This window comes from Salmo trutta, chromosome 32 (genome assembly GCF_901001165.1).
Source record: "Salmo trutta chromosome 32, fSalTru1.1, whole genome shotgun sequence".
Taxonomy (NCBI): domain Eukaryota; kingdom Metazoa; phylum Chordata; class Actinopteri; order Salmoniformes; family Salmonidae; genus Salmo; species Salmo trutta.
Genome location: NC_042988.1, coordinates 37,290,760 through 37,310,117, shown reverse-complemented (window position 1 = coordinate 37,310,117; position 19,358 = coordinate 37,290,760). Strand labels below are relative to the sequence as shown.

The 19,358-nt window shown below is 44.1% G+C and overlaps 1 protein-coding gene across 5 annotated transcripts in view; it reads right to left on the bottom strand.

The window, feature by feature from the left end:
• The window catches only part of LOC115171820 (ubiquitin carboxyl-terminal hydrolase 36-like), a 34,428-nt gene that overhangs the window by 13,416 nt on the left and 1,654 nt on the right, over positions 1 to 19,358 (bottom strand). For 2 of the 5 annotated variants that reach the window (XM_029728983.1, XM_029728984.1), the window contains exons 2-13: positions 10,604 to 10,884; positions 10,087 to 10,308; positions 9,177 to 9,287; positions 3,782 to 3,884; positions 3,573 to 3,640; positions 3,274 to 3,344; positions 2,761 to 2,843; positions 2,536 to 2,647; positions 2,154 to 2,294; positions 1,850 to 1,950; positions 1,271 to 1,454; positions 148 to 525 (exon numbers count right to left, since the gene is read on the bottom strand). In XM_029728983.1, the coding sequence (XP_029584843.1) occupies positions 148 to 525; positions 1,271 to 1,454; positions 1,850 to 1,950; positions 2,154 to 2,294; positions 2,536 to 2,647; positions 2,761 to 2,843; positions 3,274 to 3,344; positions 3,573 to 3,640; positions 3,782 to 3,884; positions 9,177 to 9,287; positions 10,087 to 10,308; positions 10,604 to 10,871 (1,842 nt within the window). In that variant the 5' untranslated portion in view covers positions 10,872 to 10,884. Of the gene's footprint in view, positions 1 to 147; positions 526 to 1,270; positions 1,455 to 1,849; positions 1,951 to 2,153; positions 2,295 to 2,535; positions 2,648 to 2,760; positions 2,844 to 3,273; positions 3,345 to 3,572; positions 3,641 to 3,781; positions 3,885 to 6,503; positions 6,523 to 9,176; positions 9,288 to 10,086; positions 10,309 to 10,603; positions 10,885 to 19,358 lie in introns of those variants that run through there. The other 3 variants (XM_029728985.1, XM_029728986.1, XM_029728987.1) reach the window with 3 other exon arrangements.

Genomic DNA, 19,358 nt, shown 5'->3' with positions numbered 1-19,358 from the left:
ACATGTAAATAAGACAACGTGCATCTCAAACATGCACATTTTCCTCCTGTATGTGACCGCAATTATATAAGGGTACATTTTGTGCAGTTATAGTAGACAGACTGCCCGTCCAATAAAATTCATAATATATTAGAACTAGTGCTGTACCTTTGAGTCGGAGGTGTCTGCCGAGGAGGAGTCTGACAGGGACTTGAGTGAGGTAGATGCGGCCAGGCCCCTGCCCCCTTGGTTCCCGTGCCTCCGGTCTCCGCCGTCCGACCTGCTGCCCACACCGTTGGAGGAGGGGGCGGGGGTGCTGCTGCGCGCCTGGGGCTGCTGAGGAGGACAGGGCTTCTTCAGCTTCTTGAAGGGCTCCTCGATCAGCATGGGTCCCCCGGGTAACCTGGTGGGGGCGTGGGCGGAGGACGACGTCCCGTTGGACATCTTGTTGGGCTGCTGGGAGCCATTGGCGCCGTTCCTAGACACGGGTATGCCCAGGCCGCCCTCTACGGACTGGATCTTACGCAGCTGGAAAGGGTCCAGTTTCTGCAGTGAAAGAGACATGTTTCAGTGACCAAGCCTTGGGACAACACTCCATATAAGACATCCAGGAGGCGATACAAAGTCCCCAGGTTCAGAACAAAGAGGTAGAGCCCGCTTCATCTCATCAGCCATCAAATCAAATTTGTCACATTTGTCAAATACAACAGTGAAATGCTTATTTACAATGCTTACATCAGGCTACTGAACAGTGGTATAATGTATATTACATGGTGTAAGGCCCGCTTCATCTCATCAGCCATCAGGCTACTGAACAGTGGTATAATATATATTATTAACTGGGTGGTTCGAGCCCTGAATGCTGATTGGCTGACAGCCGTGGTATATCGGACAGTATACCACGGGTATAACAAAATGTGTATTTTTTTACTGCTGTAATTATGTTGGTAACCAGTTTATAATAGCAACAAGGCACCTCGGGTTTGTGGTATATGGTGAATATACCACGGCTAAAGGCTGTGTCCAGGCACTCCACGGTGCGTCGTGCTTTAGAACAGCCCTTAGCCGTGGTATATTAGCCATATACCACACGCCCTCAAGCCTTAATGCTTAATTATAGTCTAAGGCCAGCCTCATCTCATCAGCCATCAGGCTACTGAACAGTGGTATATTACATGGTGTAAGGACAGTATAGTTCATGTGTCCTTATTTGAACCGTTCTGTATTGTATTGATTTCCATGCAAATGGACAATAAAAGTATCACATCGAAGGCAGCAAGTCTTTTCATACCGTATTGCTTTCAAACATTCTGATGATGGACCGTTCTGCCAGCCTGTCCCATACCTTGGTGACCTGCGGAGAGGACAGGGGCCTGTTGAGGTTGGTCTTCCTGAACTGCTCTGACGTCGCAACGTTCTTCCCCATTCCCTGCTTGGTGATCTGGCCATCCACGTTCTTCTTGGTCTCTGGGATCCTAATGAGCAAAGAGCAGGTATGGTCAATATGTATGGTTACTAGCTACTACTGCAATCAGCCGCTAGTAACCATCCGACCAGCAATAGATACTTGAGCTATGCTTGATCTAGCTTGCCATGTAGAATGGAACCAATGGAATAGTTCTAACAGTTGGTAGATCATGCCGCTTGCAACACCAGGGTTGTTGGTTTGATTCCCACGGGGGACCAGCTACTGTAAGTTGCTCTAGATAAGAGTGTCTGCTAAATGACTCAAATGTAATGTAAAACGTAACAGAGTAAACTCTAAGCTAAACACTTTCAGGGCTCACTTGAAAAAGGTCTCAATGTAAAAGGTATTTTTCAGACATCTGTATTTGACCCAGGTCTGGTAACTCTATTGTTAAAGTCTTACCTCAGGTAGAATAGGACGTAGGCTTGCTGATTGAGGACTACTTTGATGTTACTTGAATGGACCATCGAGTCATTCATCTGGTACCATTGCCCGTTGCTGGCCTGTGAAGACAGCGGAAATATAAATGGGCTTTTCTAAATAAAGTGAAGGGACATCCCACAGTAGAGACTAAACACAGATTAACAGGATAACAAACATACTGTTCTGATAGAACAGTGACAATGAAAATCTAAATTATCCTTCAGAGTGCCAAACAAAATCCATCTCAAATGTTCCGTCTCAGGCCTACCATCAGGCTCCTTACCTTGACATAGCAGTAGTAGTGGCCAGCATGACAGCTGTACCCAGAATGCACCAGGACAGCATAGAGGCCGTACATGACCGGGTCCCCCATGCTCTGAGACATGTAGGGGCGGATGTTCAGGAACTCTGGGTAGCCAACGTCCTAACAAAAACACAGGCGAGATAAGCATCAGGGGCATGTTCAGTAGGGAGTAAATGTTTAAAAATGGGGGAGGAACTTCCTGAATTTGTCAAAAAAACAAACAAAAAAAATACATTAATGTTTCATTGCAAAGCGTTTTGCAATGGTGTGCCCTACGGACTACAACCCAGTTAGGGTGAGAACTGTCGCTCTGAAACAGCATTTTTAAACAGAGTAATGACTAATGTTGCAAGAGGTTTACCTTGGTGATTTTTCCTCCACTGAAGTTGGCAAACCTCTTGAGAGACAGGGTCAGAACATTGGACGTTCGATGGACTGTGAATCGCTTTGTTGCCGGAACTTTCTTCTTACACCTGATAAAGTGTAAGTGTGTTGTTTATAAAACGTCTATAACACTAATGTGGGCCTTGTGTATGTCTACAATATCAGTGTGTTAGAAGTTACCACATCATTACTCACAACTTACTTTGCACACATGTAGGCGTTCTCTCCACTCAACACGTCGGGCTTGACAAAGAGCTCCAGGGCTCGGACGATATTTGCTGCTTGCTGAAAAGGACAGACGGAAGACCACTCAACACAGGCATGAAACCAAAAGGACAGACGGAAGACCACTCAACACAGGCATGAAACCAAATAGTCATCAGCTGAATTCCTTTGGGACAGCAAACACACATCAATGAACTCTTTATTCTGGCTGAGGGATAAATCAATAGGACCACCGATCTGACAAGAATTTATAAGTACCATTCTTCCTAGGTTTCTGCCTAGGGAGTTTTTCGTAGCCAATGGGCTTCTACATCTGCATTGCTTGCTCTTTGGTGTTTTAGACTGGGTATCTGGATAAGCACTTTGGTGACAACCGCTGATGTAAAAAGCGCTTTATAAAATAAATGTGATCGATTGATTAGATCTGTGCTTGTGAATTATTCAAGGACAGGAGGAAGATGCATTTAAAGTAAGCAAGCAAGAGACTTACTCGAATCTCCACAGCAATGTCCAAGTAAGGGTCGTATGTGTCCGACACACTTTTGCAAATAGAACACTTAACTGAAAGAGAAAAATATATAATTAATCCACTAAGGCAATTTGCCAATATGCCTTAAAAAGTAGTTTATCGATGTAGCAGGGTTGGGATCAATTCCATTTGAATTCCAGTCAGCTGAGAAAGTACAAATCCCAGTTCCAAGATAATTGGAATTTCAGTGTAGTTTCTGAATTGACTGGAATTTAAATGGAATTGACCAACTGTGCAATATAGTAGATTGAAAGCTGTACCTCGCGACCTGAGGTAACCTCCAAAGATCTGGTGGACCAATGTGGTGGCCTGTGTCGTCCGGTCTAACCTACGACCCAGAGAGAGAAATACATTCAAAAACACAAAGAATCATCCAAAAATGACAGAGAGGCTTTCTGAACACCCACATTCAATTCACATCTCAGTGAGCTATAATTAACGTCCTTCACTCGATGACTGACAAACTTACTTGGGGTAGCCGTTCAGACAGGCTTTCTGCATGGCATCGATGGTGTAGCGTAAAAATTCATGGGCGTCTTCCTGGCTACCGAACCGAAAGTGCCTGGCAATTTCTGCAAGTTCAAAAAAGAAACACCCTGTTAGAACAATACCAAAAGCCTCAACTCCATCCCTTATGGCCTCATGGGAAACTATCTAGAGCACACAATACCAGCACGACCAAGCCAATCTTCACATTGTGTTTTTGTCTCCGATTTTGGTTTGATGTTGATTCTAACTAATGGGCTGTGCTGTGAAAATACATTACTGTCCTCAGTGGGGGGAAATTACCTGTCCATTATCAGCAGGACTACAGCATGAGACCACTCTGAGGCATTAAGCCATTCAAATGAGTCTCCTCTTAAAATGGAGGGAGAAACAGAGACCTAAACACACTACAACCTGCTACAGTCTCCTCTTAAAGGAAAGGTTCACCCATTTTCAATGTTGTATTGTTTTCGTGCATCTCTGAGTGATGATCTATCAATTCCCCGGCTCATTTCATGTGTATCTGCGTTGTTGGCGTTTAAGCAGGCAGAAATCTGGCTTGTATGACGTAGCACTGTGATAAAGTAGCTCTCACTACACTGGAAGTTAATAGGAATAGGACTTTTAGATGGTGAAACAGTTTATCATACATGTCAGATTTCAATACTGGCCGATGTCTTAACTCGGGAGGATGTCTTCTCTGGAATGAGCCATTGATCATATTCCTCCCTGGAGAAATGTGTCATCTCATGGAGGATCTAGAACACGTCATAATAGTCTGCCTCTTTAGTCCAGAGTGCCGGTGTCAGAGATATTATACAAAGGAGATAGGAATCCAATGAAAGACGGAACATATAATACCCCACCCAGCAGACTGTCGACCAATCATGTTCACGATGTCATGCTGCGTCACTTGGTTGCTAAGCTAATCATCACACAATCCCTTCTCAAAGTCAGTGGATATGTCGAGAAACGTGCCTATTTTCCTACAAAGTACGTAACGTCACGATTCTAAAGCTATACAATATTACAGATGGCAAGTTAATCTTACATCTAGGAAAAGATTTGTAATGTTGTAGTTCTTGTTGACAAAATTTGTGCTAACGTTGGGTTGAGCTAGCGCCCTATAAACTCCTTCACTTCACTTCTCGGAGAGCGCACCTTGTCCCAGAATGCACCGTGTAGCCCATTGACATGCATTGGCAACATTTCCCATCTCCTTAAAAGTATATCTGTCATTGCGAATGTCAGACTCCACTCTGAGGCACAATGATGTGCAGGTTGAACGTGGTGAGATTGTAGACCGCAAAATTGATAATGGAGTTAAGCAATTTTACAGCTAACTAGCTACGTTACATGCTTATATTATCTTTGGTATTATTGTGTGTAGCTACGTTTGCTAGCCCATAGCGGATTTTGTAGTCGACTGCAATAGATTTCCAAAAGGATTTTCCATGTTGCTACCAACCTTGTTATAACGCCAAAATGAAACATTTGTTCACAAAAAATGATTCTCTGTGTTATTTAACACCGTAAATTAAAGGAATGAGTGGTTTTGGGTGGATTTTTCCTTTAACAGGAGGGAGAACCAGTCTAGTCTCCTCTTAACAGATAGATGGGGAAGGAGACACCACAAACAAGAGTAAAATGGAGGAAATGGTGTGTGTGAGGAGAGCAAGAGGCTGGCGAGAGTGAGCGAAAAAGGCGAGGGAGAGAAAGTCTCAAAATCTTATAGCCAGGAGACAGAGGAAGCTAAAGGAAAATGAACCATCTCAGCAGAGCAGACTGTAGATAAATTGTTAGCATTTCTGCGGGTTTGTGCTAATGCTGCTACCCTGCTACACCTAGCCCGCAGTCACAAGGAAACAGAGGGCATCGTAGAGAGAGCACTGGATTGGGGAAGAGGGTATTGCAGCAATAGAGAAGGAAAAAGACAGGGTGGTAAGAAGAGGTGGACAGGACCAAGAGAAGGAGAACAGAAAGGTGATCTCTGTGGACTCAGGCACATCGCAGGGCTGTTCAATGTCGCTCCAGGAGGGCCAAAACACTTCTGGTTTTCATCCTCTCCTAAAATGGGACTAATTCAGAACTGGTACACCAGGTAGAAACAAAAACGGAAGTGTTTCTGCCCTCCAGGAGCGGAATTGAACAGCCCTTCACTAGAGGACTCTACTACTGCACACACCATAAGGTATCCACAGTAAGGTGCAGGAAGAGCAAACTTAAACCAATAAAAATGTCAGTCATTCACTGTGCCAAGCTTAGATTATATTACTGACATGAGCATTGATCCCAGTGGGCATTTCTGGCTTCAAATCAGGCTGAACTCACACCATCCCGCCCCTCTCTATATAACAGTGTGGTGGTTGTACCATCCCTCCCCTCTCTATATAACAGTGTGGTGGTTGTACCATCCCTCCCCTCTCTATATAACAGTGTGGTGGTTGTACCATCCCTCCCCTCTCTATACAACAGTGTGGTGGTTGTACCATCCCTCCCCTCTCTATATAACAGTGTGGTGGTTGTACCATCCCTCCCCTCTCTATATAACAGTGTGGTGGTTGTACCATCCCTCCCCTCTCTATATAACAGTGTGGTGGTTGTACCATCCCTCCCCTCTCTATATAACAGTCACAGCCTCACTAAGGCACTGCAGTCACAAGCTGCAGTCACAGTGACACTCCCAACCAGTGTTATGTCATCACCTTATGCATACTGCTACTGAGTCTCCAGGGTGCTCTCTGGCACAATGCACCATCTACGGAACGATTATATATTACAATCGATGTACGGGTAAATAGCAAGAACTGAAAAACATGCAGAACATAATACTGAATGAGATTTCTTTGGTTCTCATTTCATTAGCTAGGTTTCCATCCAACTAGTGAGATTATTTATATGCAGATTTTTATAATTTTTGAATAACAATGTGCACTCAAAGATGTTTCCATCAAATTTACTTGTGGATAAAAGGCTGTGCGTGATGACGTAGTGCAACTTTTCCACATACAATTGAAGTCAGAAGTTTACATACACCTTAGCCAAATACATTTAAACTCCGTTTTTCACAATTCCTGACATTTAATACTAGTCAAAATCCCCTGTCTTAGGTCAGTTAGGATCACCACTTTATTTTAAGAATGCGAAATGTCAGAATAGTAGTAGGAGAGAACGATTTCTTTCAGCTTTTATTTCCTTCATCACATTCCCAGTGGGTCAGAAGTTTACATACACTCAATTAGTATTTGGTAGCATTGCCTTTAAATTGTTTAACTTGGGTCAAATGTTTGGGTAGCCTTCCACAAGCTTCCCACAATAAGTTGGGTGAATTTTGGCCCATTCCTCCTGACAGAGCTGGTGTACCCGAGTCAGGTTTGTAGGCCTCCTTGCTCGCACAAGCTTTTTCAGTTCTGCCCACAAATTTTCTATAGGATTGAGGTCAGGGCTTTGTGATGGCCACTCCAATACCTTGACTTTGTTGTCCTTAAGCCCTTTTGCCACAACTTTTTAAGTATGTTTGGGGTCATTGTCCATTTGGAAGACCCATTTGCCACCAAGCTTTAACTTCCTGACTGATGTCTTGAGATGTTGCGTCAATATATCCACATCATTTTCCTCCCTCACAATGCCATCTATTTTGTGAAGTGCACTAGTCCCTCCTGCAGCAAAACACCCCCACAACATGATGCTGCCACCCCCGTGCTTCACATTTGGGATGGTGTTCTTCAGCTTGCAAGCCTCCCCCTTTATCCTCCAAACATAACTATGGTCATTATGGCCAAACAGTTCTATTTCTGTCTCATCAGACCAGAAGACATTTCTCCAAAAAGTACGATCTTTGTCCATGTGCAGTTGCAAACCGTAGTCTGGCTTTTTTAATACCGGTTTTGGAGCAGTGGGTTCTTCCTTGCTGAGCGGCCTTTCAGGTTATGTCGATAGAGGACTCATTTTACTGTGGATATAGATACTTTTGTACCCGTTTCCTCCAGCATCTTCACACGGTCCTTTGCTGTTGTTCTGGGATTGATTTGCACTTTTCACACCAAATTACGTTCATCTCTAGGAGACAGAACGCCTCTCCTTCCTGAGTGGTATGACGGCTGCATGGTCCCATGGTGTTTATACTCGCGTACTATTGCTTGTACAGATGAACTTTCAGGCGTTTGGAAATTGCTCCCAATGGTGAACCAGACTTGAGGTCTACAATTGTTTTCTGATGTTTTGGCTGATTTCTTTTGATTTTTCCATGATGTCAAGCAAAGTAGCACTGAGTTTGAAGGTAGGCCTTGAAATACATCCACAGGTACACCTCCAATTGACTCAAATGATGTCAATTAGCCTATCAGAAGCTTCTAAAGCCATGACATAATTTTCAAAAATTTTCCAAGCTGTTTAAAAGGCACAGTCAACTTAGCGTATGTAAACTTCTGACCCACTGGAATTGTGATACAGTGAATTATAAGTGAAATAATCTGTCTGTAAACAATTGTTGGAAAAATTACTTGTGTCATGCACAAAGTAGTTGTCCTAACTGACTTGCCAAAACTATAGTTTGCTAACAAGAAATTTGTGGAGTGGTTGAAAAAGGAGTTAATGACTCCAACCTAAGTGTATGTAAACTACAAACTTCAACTGTACCAAACAAGAGTTAAATGGGTTTCCATTGCATTTTTCACTCTACTGACGGTTGTCACTGAAGATGAGTTACATAGTGAGTGTGCCCACTCTGGTCTTGGCACGTGAGCACTAGACACAGCTCACACTCGTAGATACAGTGTGGGTATAGCCTACATGATGATTATTATGACTAGAGAGAGATCATTTCTATTAGTCAAACGGCAGTCAAGCATCGATCATGACCAGAATAAGACCCTGGATATTTGTTGGAAAGGAGGATCAAGCTCAACACCTTGTACTTTTACCACCCTGTGAAGTTCATCACTTATTTCATCTGTAGTAAACTGTATGATTTCCTGAGTTGTAGTGGGAAGACCACACAACATGTGACTCCAATATGTTATTATAGCAATACTGGCACATTAAAGCATTTCTATTACTCACATAATTCATCTTAGACATAAAACCATCCCCACCGTGTCTAGCGTATTTGGTTTAGTTGACATTTGCTGTTTCCATCTGGCCCGTTGGGACATTTTTTCCCCCAACGTACTTTACTCTCATAAAAAGGATGGATGGAAACCTGGTTAGTGTTTCTGAAACTAAACTGAAATCAAGAATATAACAGCCAATCAATATCATGTACCTTACAGGACAACAAAAATTGCAATGCTGCTAGAAACAAGCTTGCACTACAATTTTGAAAAACCAACGCCAACTCAAAAGACGGAAAACAGCTAAACAAGAAGAATACTACTTACTTTTTAGGTCTCGGATGAAGGAGACAGGCTTGATGGCATTTCCCGTGTTGGCAAAGGCTTGGATGATGTGGTTCTGCATTATACAAATCATACAGAAACCGGACTGGTGACCTGAAATGGACAGGAATAGAATAATGAGGTGAAGTCAAGTCACCGCCATTACCCCACCAGACTGGCCCAGTCACCGCCATTACCCCACCAGACTGGCCCAGTCACCGCCATTACCCCACCAGACTGGCCCAGTCACCGCCATTACCCCACCAGACTGGCCCAGTCACCGCCATTACCCCACCAGACTGGCCCAGTCACTGCCATTACCCCACCAGACTGGCCCAGTCACCGCCATTACCCCACCAGACTGGCCCAGTCACCACCATTACCCCAGTCACCACCATTACCCCAGTCACCACCATTACCCCAGTCACCACCATTACCCCACCAGACTGGGCCAGTCACCATCATTACCCCACCAGACTGGCCCAGTCACCGCCATTACCCCAACAAACTGAGGAAGTCATTTGACTTCCAGCACAACAGTTTGTTGCCTATTGTGTGTGTCAGATGTTGGCTGTTTGGTTTATGACGTAATATCAATTTCTTATCTTGCGAACGCACACAAACCCATTGTTTTTAAGCAAACAATATGCTTGAAGACAAATTTCAGTTGAATGCATTCAGTTATACAACTGACTAGGTATCCCCTTTTACTCATGGGAGTAGAGCTGTTGGACATGTGGCCCTTTCCATCCAACCTTTGAGGTCATTTCTAGACAATATATTTGTCCATTTGTTTAGTCTCAAAAACTAGAAGCAAAAGATTTGTATTGCCCCATTTAGTGGTCTAGCTCTACAACGCCTATATTGTGCCATTCAAAAAGGTATCTAACCAGAGGTCAAATAAACTACTCACAGGCACGACTGTGCTCCTTGGAGAGTAGATAGTTGGCCAGGGGCGGTGTGTAGGTGAGACACTGCACAGTGGAGTTAAGGAAGCAGGTGTTGCCCAGGTTGTGGAGGCCGGCTCCCACCCGGTAGACACGCTCCCAACGCATGGAGAGTCTGTTCCCAGGGAAGAGCATCTTCTGTGGGGCGGGGATCCCATCACTCTGGCCCCCACCCTGGTTGTCCGAAACTGGTGGATGGAGGAGTGAGATTAGAGAAATTGCATGGATAATTCAGAAAAGCCATTGAGAATAGTTCAGACAATCTCTATAATATAGCCTAACTCGATCACTTCACCAAAAACCCAAAGAGAGAGAAACACTCATGGTGAAGAATAGCTCTATTCAATTCCCCCAAAAAGGTTAAGACAATGGGGGGGATTAAGAATATCAAAGTGAGTTAATTCTGTGTGCAGTGAAAACTAGATTTAACAAACCTCTTGAATGGCTCTATGAGAGAGTACATTTCCCAGTCAACAGCCTTACCTTGCCTCTTGATCTGAGCGGGCTCTGTGCTGGCCCTCTGACCCGATGTGGCCCCCTCACTGCCGCGGGGGTTGAGGATCACATATTTGGTCTTGAGACTGTCCAGCTGATAGGAGAAGCCTTTGCTGGCCGGCTCAAACTCAATCTTCTGCAGCAGGACCTTCTTGGCCGAGGAGGCCAGCAGCTTGTTGAGGTCGCCATCGTCGCCCGTCGAGGAGTCCTTCCGGCCGGGCTTCAGGGCCTCCTTGAGCTTGTCCACTATAGGCATCGTTTGAGCATCACTGTGGATGAGACAGAGGGTGGGATTCAGGGATCAGAATCACCTTTGCTTACATGTACCAAGGAATTTGACCTGGTGAAATGGCACTGACATGGAGAACACAGAACAAAATAATGAAGACATAATCCACACAGGCCTACAGTATAGATAAAGCAAAATCAGAACAATTACACACAATAAGGCCAGTTTGAGACTTGTCAATTAAATCTAGGCTAAATTAAATATTTAGTCACATATGAGCAAACACTAAATTCCAGTGTGTATATAGATTTTTTTCAGCATGCCTATGAATAAAAGTCATGATACCATAATAATAATACATCTCAGAAATCTTACTGAGCAGCAATTGGTCTCAACACTGTGTAGCACATCCACAACATCCAGTCCACAGTACAGCAGCTTCATCACTCCCTCAGAGAGAGAGGCTACTGTAGCAGTGAATTTCTATTTCCTGTCAGTGATTCCTAAACTGGCAACCCAGACTAATCTGGCAACCCGGGCTGTAAGCATGGAACTAGTGTTTTTTCGGCGAGAGAGCAGCATATTATGTGAACAGCAGCATATTATGTGAACAGCAGCATATTATGTGAGCAGCAGCATATTATGTGAGCAGCAGCATATAGCAGCATATTATGTGAGCAGCAGCATATTATGGCAAGAGGACTGAGTATCTGAGGAGTCAGGCTGGAACTTGGCAGCCGTCTCTGTTGTTATGCAAGATAGTGGAGGCGGGCATGATGTGTGTGTTCACGCTCGTGCGTGTGTGCTTAGCGGTGAGAGGGACTCGACACAAGCACAGCTGCGGTCTACCAGGTCAGATACTCATGTTCAGTCTATTCCTACATCAATCAAGTCGTCGCCATACCAACCAGCAACCACCCGACAGTCCAGTGTCACAACAAAGGAAAGACTGGTGTGGTACAGTCATGCTGTTTGTTACATGTCCTCAGAATGCCTTCAGTTATTTCTACGTGCAATCGCTGTTATATTTGTTTTATTCATTCAGTTGTAACCGTTGATTATTTTTTCACTTCAGGGCCCATTTTCATAAAGCGTTAGAGAAGGAGTGTTGATCTCAAATAAGTTTGCCTTTTTAGATATTCTAGTGAATATGAATACATGGACAGCGGGAAGCTGATCCTAGATCAGCACTCCTAGTCTGAGACGTTTCTGAATACAGGCTATACTGCACGTCACTTGTGTGCTTAATATGTGACTGAGTAGTGAAATAGGCTAGATGCTGGTCCTCTGTAGCTCAGTTGGTAATGTATGGCTCTTAAAAACGCCAGGATAGTGAGTTCAACTCCCAGGACCATATATGTGTCAAATCTACACACGGATGACTAAGTTGCTTTGGTTAAAATAGTCTGCTATGGCATATCTCATATCTGTACCTACTGTCATATATCTGTATCTACTGTCCAGCATCCTGAGCTGGTAAATCTATCAGAACACCAGCAACAACTGGCCCTTTAAAGGCAGCAGCCTCTTCAATAGGCCATCTCTGAGCAGATAAGAGTGTAGGTGCACCTTTTCACAACCCCTGCCCTGTCTGCATGCGTCAGCCGTTTGGGCAGTGGAGTGAATGACTACTGAAGGTGTCATTTCTGGCGCATGCCAACGTGCTGGCAGACAGAGTTGAATGGGAAATGATGACAGGGTAGTGACAGTAGGCTAATTGCTCCAACGCTTCCCTCAGTCCCAGTCCGCCTCAATTACAACACACCCAGTGTGGACTAGGCCTCAATGTGCCACTGATCAAAACAAGTCAGCCTAAAACAGGTCTGTGGCTAGTGTTTTAGTTGAACTCAATGTGATTTTTTCCCCCAAGTAGTACTGGCTTAAGATAAATATAGGCAAGACTAGGTCAGCAGGTAGCCTAGGGGTTAGAGCGTTGGGCCAGTAGCCGAAAGGTTGCTGGATCGAATCCTCAAGCTGAGAAGGTAAACATTTTTTTTTAAATAGTTCTGCCCTTGAACAAGGCTGTTAATAACCCACTGTTCACCAGTAGGCCATCATTGTAAATAAGAATTTGTTCTTAACAGACTTGCCTAGTTAAACAAAGAATATATATATATATCATATCATTTTTATTTATTTTTTTAAGTCTACTACAAATAGGCTAGCTGGAATAGTCAGGATGAGAATGAATAGGCTACATTCCATTAGCTCAAAGATATGGTGAGCTGTTAAAAACCCAGCACGCTTAGAGTAAACAAAGGACTGCTACACAAACCTTGCGTCAACTTGATGTACGACCAGCAAACTATAGGGCTATATGTTAGTGCTGTACTAGCATGCTGCCATTGAGGGGTTGAAAAGCACCGGGGAGAGGAAACAGCTCTGGGTCAACAGCACACAGACACAGGATGGATCACAGAGCAGTGTTCTGTTCAAACCCACACTTGACAGAAAAGGGAGCGGAGCCTGACTCATCATTAGATCTAGCAGTGACGTAGCCGAGGGGGGAGAGCAGGGGGGTTGCACATGCAGCATCACACACAAGGGCAGACTAACCTTCATGTGCTGCTACTGATAGAATTAACAATCACACAGCCCACAGTGAGATGGAATGGGTGGAACACCTACAGGGATGTTCAGTTTATTCACCAAACCGTTTCTATAGGGCTGCTGTTCTACCCAACCATTGAACCATATAGGCTAGGTTACCACACAGAATGTTATGCCACCGTCAGAGACACTGTGGACCCACAACACTACATACTGTTTTAATGACATCACAATCAAGAAAACGTTAGGCTTTTTACTTCGATACTGATACCAGGATTAGTATCACAAAAGTCAATACCAAAATGATACCATTGCAACAAAAGGCGTATTAGCCAAAGTCACAGAATGGCACTTCTCCGCACCACGCGCTCTCACCACTGGTGTCCCCCAGGGCTCTGTTCTAGGCCCTCTCCTATTCTCGCTATACACCAAGTCACTTGGCTCTGTCATATCCTCACATGGTCTCTCCTATCATTGCTATGCAGACGACACACAATTAATCTTCTCCTTTCCCCCTTCTGATAACCAGGCGGCGAATCGCATCTCTGCATGTCTGGCAGACATATCAGTGTGGATGACGGATCACCACCTCAAGCTGAACCTCGGCAAGACGGAGCTGCTCTTCCTCCCGGGGAAGGACTGCCCGTTCCATGATCTCGCCATCACGGTTGACAACTCCCTTGTGTCCTCCTCCCAGAGTGCTAAGAACCTTGGCGTGATCCTGGACAACACCCTGTCGTTCTCCACTAACATCAAGGCGGTGACCCGATCCTGTAGGTTCATGCTCTACAACATTCGCAGAGTACGACCCTGCCTCACACAGGAAGCGGCGCAGGTCCTAATCCAGGCACTTGTCATCTCCCGTCTGGATTACTGCAACTCGCTGTTGGCTGGGCTCCCTGCCTGTGCCATTAAACCCCTACAACGCATCCAGAACGCCGCAGCCCGTCTGGTGTTCAACCTTCCCAAGTTCTCTCACGTCACCCCGCTCCTCCGCTCTCTCCACTGGCTTCCAGTTGAAGCTCGCATCCGCTACAAGACCATGGTGCTTGCCTACGGAGCTGTGAGGGGAACGGCACCTCCGTACCTTCAGGCTCTGATCAGTCCCTACACCCAAACAAGGGCACTGCGTTCATCCACCTCTGGCCTGCTCGCCTCCCTACCTCTGAGGAAGCACAGTTCCCGCTCAGCCCAGTCAAAACTGTTCGCTGCTCTGGCACACCAATGGTGGAACAAGCTCCCTCACGACGCCAGGACAGCGGAGTCAATCACCACCTTCCGGAGACACCTGAAACCCCACCTCTAAGGAATACCTGGGATAGGATAAAGTAATCCTTCTAACCCCCCCCCCCTTAAAAGATTTAGATGCACTATTGTAAAGTGGTTGTTCCACTGGATATCATAAGGTGAATGCACCAACTTGTAAGTCGCTCTGGATAAGAGCGTCTGCTAAATGACTTAAATGTAATGTAAATGGCTGTTCAATCATTGGGCATCCTTTGAGTGCAATAAACACATTTGAACTTTTTCAAGTGAACATTTTTCAGAGACAGCTATGCATGCATTAATTAAATCGATTATACAATCAATTTTACTTTGTTTTTACCAATGTAACTACATAACAGTAATCATTTATTTGAATGGTAAATCTATTGATAAACTGGTTAAATCAAGATGTAGCCTATTCACAATAAAGGGGAATGCATATTCAATAGGAGTGAGAGCATGCATGGAGTTGAGCTTGTTTTGGCTGATTTCATGGGGCTACAGATGACAAATAATCTGTTTCCCCTCCAATTGGGACTCTTTTTATTGTACTGATTAAACAACATCTGCATAGAAGTAGCTTATTTTATAAAAGTGTGCGCTCGCTCTTTAACCAGTAATGACATTCATGAGGCAAGAGGTGGGGGGGGGGGCAGCCACAGGCCATATCAGAGAGGAAGTGAGAGGTCTCACTCTCGCCAAAATACGCCCAAGGCATTTCTATGGGAATATTTTGGACCCAAGCTTGTCACCTGCCTTTGGGACAACGACTCCCGTTGATAGGGTGGAGACATGAGCATCCCATGATCCATATTCACAGAGTCAGTTTGCAGAGGTAATAGATAATCTTTCAGAGAGATGTGAGAAAGACCGATTAAGTGAATTAATAAAGTTGTGGTGGCAATCGGGAAAAAATAAATACAAAACTATTTTTGCAATTTGGTTTGCAAACAAAAAAATGGCGACATGAAAACAGCGAGCTCCTGCCTTTATAAGTGTGCACATTATTATGTGCAAAATATAGGGTTGCACATTTTGGGGAATATTCAGAGGTGGAAACTTGATGGGAATTAACAGAAATATATGCAAATTAATATTAATACCATTTAAATATATATGTTTTTTGAATTGGATACTTTACCTTTGGATATATTTACCATATCATATGGAGACAAACATAAACCTTATAAGTGGACAAACAATTGTAAATTATGAAATCCTTCCAATAGAAAATGTAAAAAGCAATTTAGTTATGAATTGAACTTTAATGAAATGAGTTGAATATTCACATGGGATGAATTCACAAAAACAAAAGGGAATATTGAATGATCCCCAATGATCCACTGCATCTCCCAAAAACATTTAACATACATCTGTAAAATGATAGTTTATAGACTAAAGCTTTGGTTGTCTTCCTCTCAGGCTTCCATGTCTTCTCCCTGGACCTCCTCAATGTCCACCTCTTGAACATCAGACTCTGAGGCCTCACCTTCACTGTCACTTTCCAACCTTGTTGAGGATGGCTCACTGTCAGGCTCAAAAAGCATCACATTTTCCCGGATGGCCACCAATTTTTCAACCCTTGTATTGGTCAGCCTGTTGCGTGCTTTGGTTTGTGTGTTCCCAAACAAGGTCCAGTTGTGCTCTGAGGTGGCTGATGTTGGTGGGATTTGGAGGATGATGGCGGCAACAGGGGAAAGTCCCTTCTACCAGGTGGCTGATGAGATATGTTGGCCCGACTACCATATTGCATCTACATCCCAAAGCCCTTGCTTGGAAGTATACTTGGCCAGACTGCCAAGAACCTTGCCCTCATCCAGGCCAAGGTGGCGAGGCACAGTTGTGATGACACCATAGGCCTTGTTGATCTCTGCACCAGACAGGATGCTCTTGCCAGCATACTTGGGGTCCAACATGTACGCTGCAGCATGTATGTGGTTCAGGCAGAAGTCTTCACGCTTTTTGATGTATTTCAGAACTGCAGTTTCCTCTGCTTGGAGCAACAGAAGTGGGCGGGGCAGTACGGATTTATTCTCTTACATCTGCAAGCAGAGTCTGAACATCAGACAGGATGGCATTGTTTCCCTCAATCCGTGCAATGGCTACTGCTATAGGTTTTAGGAGTTTTAGGCTGCTTACCACCCTCTCCCAAAATGCATCATCCAGGAGGTTCCTCTTGATTGGGCTGTCCATATCGGCAGACTGATATGGCTATTTCTTGGAGAGACTCCTTTCCCTCCAGGAGACTGTCAAACATGATGACAACACCACCACAAAAGGTGTTGCTGGGCAGCTTCAATGTGGTGCTCTTATTCTTCTCACTTTGCTTGGTGAGGTAGAGTGCTGCTATAACTTGATGACCCTTCACATACCTAACCACTTCCTTGGCTCTCTTGTAGAGTGTATCCATTGTTTTCAGTGCCATGATGTCCTTGAGGAACTGATTCAATGCATGAGCAGCATAGCCAAAGGGTGTGCTCTGAGGGTAGGACTCCTCCACTTTAGACCAAGCAGCCTTCATGTTCGCAGCATTGTCTGTCACCAGTGCAAATACCTTCTGTGGTCCAAGGTCATTGATGACTGACTTCAGCTCATCTGCAATGTAGAGACTGGTGTGTCCGTTGTCCTTTGTGTCTATGCTCTTGTAGAATACTGGTTGAGGGGTGGAGATGTAGTTATTCCTTGCCCACGAACATTCGACCACCAATCAGAGATGAATGCAATACAGTCTGCTTTCTCTATGATTTGCTTGACCTTCACTTGAACTCTGTTGAACTCTACATCCAGCAAATGAGTAGATAAGTAGTCTGGTTGGAGGGGTGTATGCTGGGCGAAGAACATTCAGAAATCTCTTCCAATACACATTGCCTGTGAGCATCAGAGGTGAACCAGTTGCATACACAGTTCGGGGAAGATATTCATCAGCATTTCTCTGACTAAGTTCCTCCATTGAGTCAAAAAAACGTGTGATTCCAGGAGGACCATGAGCTGTTGCTATCGATAAGGTGTCTGATTCATAATTTTCACCTCAAATAGAAGTAGAGGGACAGAGGTTGCTTGTTGTGAGCGCTGAGGGAACTTAATGAACTTGGCCAGATGATTCTGCATCTTTGTTGCATTCTTCACATGTGATTTGGCACATTATTTGCAAATGTGCACAGCTTTTCCTTCTACATTAGCGGCAGTGAAATGTCTCCACACATCAGATAGTGCCCGTGGCATTTTCTAGTCAAGATTATTAAAAAAAAGTTGTAAAAAAAAAACGAATACAATTCCATGTACAGATAACTAGCTAAGCATTTAGATTAAACTCCTTTGTAAGATAAATGTTTTAAAATGAAACGTATGGAAACAGGTGAATTAACACTCAGTAGACTCAAGCAAGCTAAAACTAACTAGCAGAAATTGTTCACAAGTTAGAAATGATTTAAACACTTTGCTGTAGGCTACTATTTACTAGTTAACAAAAAATTATGTATGTCATAAAATATATTCACCCCACCCAGTATTGTAATCAAAACTTAACAGAAAGCATGTAGTCCTTGGCTCAGACAGTGTAGTAGTGTGGGCTCAATAGCATCTCATTAGTGTGCAAGATCTTGAGAATCAGCTGTACATGTGATGGAAGACCGCAACGCAGAGGGTTGCAATTACATTAAATTGGGCATAGTTTAACCAAAATATGCCACAAGACCAGAATTTCCTTACATGTATCCCACAAAAAAGGTTCACTTTTATAAGCTAACTTTTTGATGAATTCCCCAAATTCGCCAGGAAGTTTCCAACCCTTTGCAACCCTAGCAAAAAACATCAGAAAGAGAGACTGAGGGGCAGAATAAAGACCCTCAAATGGTTAGGCAGACGTGGACATGGACTTACATTCTACCGAGGGATTTGGTGGTGAAAACTTAACATTTAAGCAGCTGCATTCTCTCCACAGCTCTACCAATCTGTCATAATTATGGGTAAATCCCGCCTATTTCTACAATTTCTCATCTTAAAATCTGATATTAAACCTTAATACTACTAACCTTAAGACCAAAAAACACTTTGTATTCAGACATTTTTACAATAGAGTAATTTTCCATTTGTGGCTGTGGTAGCTAGTGACAACCTTGGTTTCATCTTTGCCGTCATTGTTTGGGTCTCACATGCTTGCCCAATCACGTCCTATCACTCATACTACAAGATACAACCAAAATGTGCTTGAATATTAAATCGGGACTTCCCACCGGGGGACTGGAGAACGGAACAGCCAGAATCAGTGTGTCCTTGACCCACTCAAACTACACGAGTCCCAATGACCTGATCCTAGCCCAAGTTCATAGGATTTCATCCCGAACATGAAAATGTGTCTGGGACGGCAAAAACTTGTCAAAATCCTGTAGTGTATGCACGGCAATAAACCACAACAACGAGACTGGTTATGCTGAACATACACCACACGATTTTGATGTATGAGCAGTGCTACGATGCGATTGGCAGCAGTCCATGCCCAATGAGCACTCAGCATGTGAGACCAAAACAATGATGGAGAAGAGGAACGCAACAACAACCCGCACTGTGTGGACCAAGGTGATGGAAAACTGATTGGCGGATGCCTTTTCAATGGACGGGTTCGTTTTACATGGTCAGGTGCCCCAGTTTAGCAGAGTTTGCCCATTTAAGAATATTCCAAGGGTCTTTAAGTAAAACCTC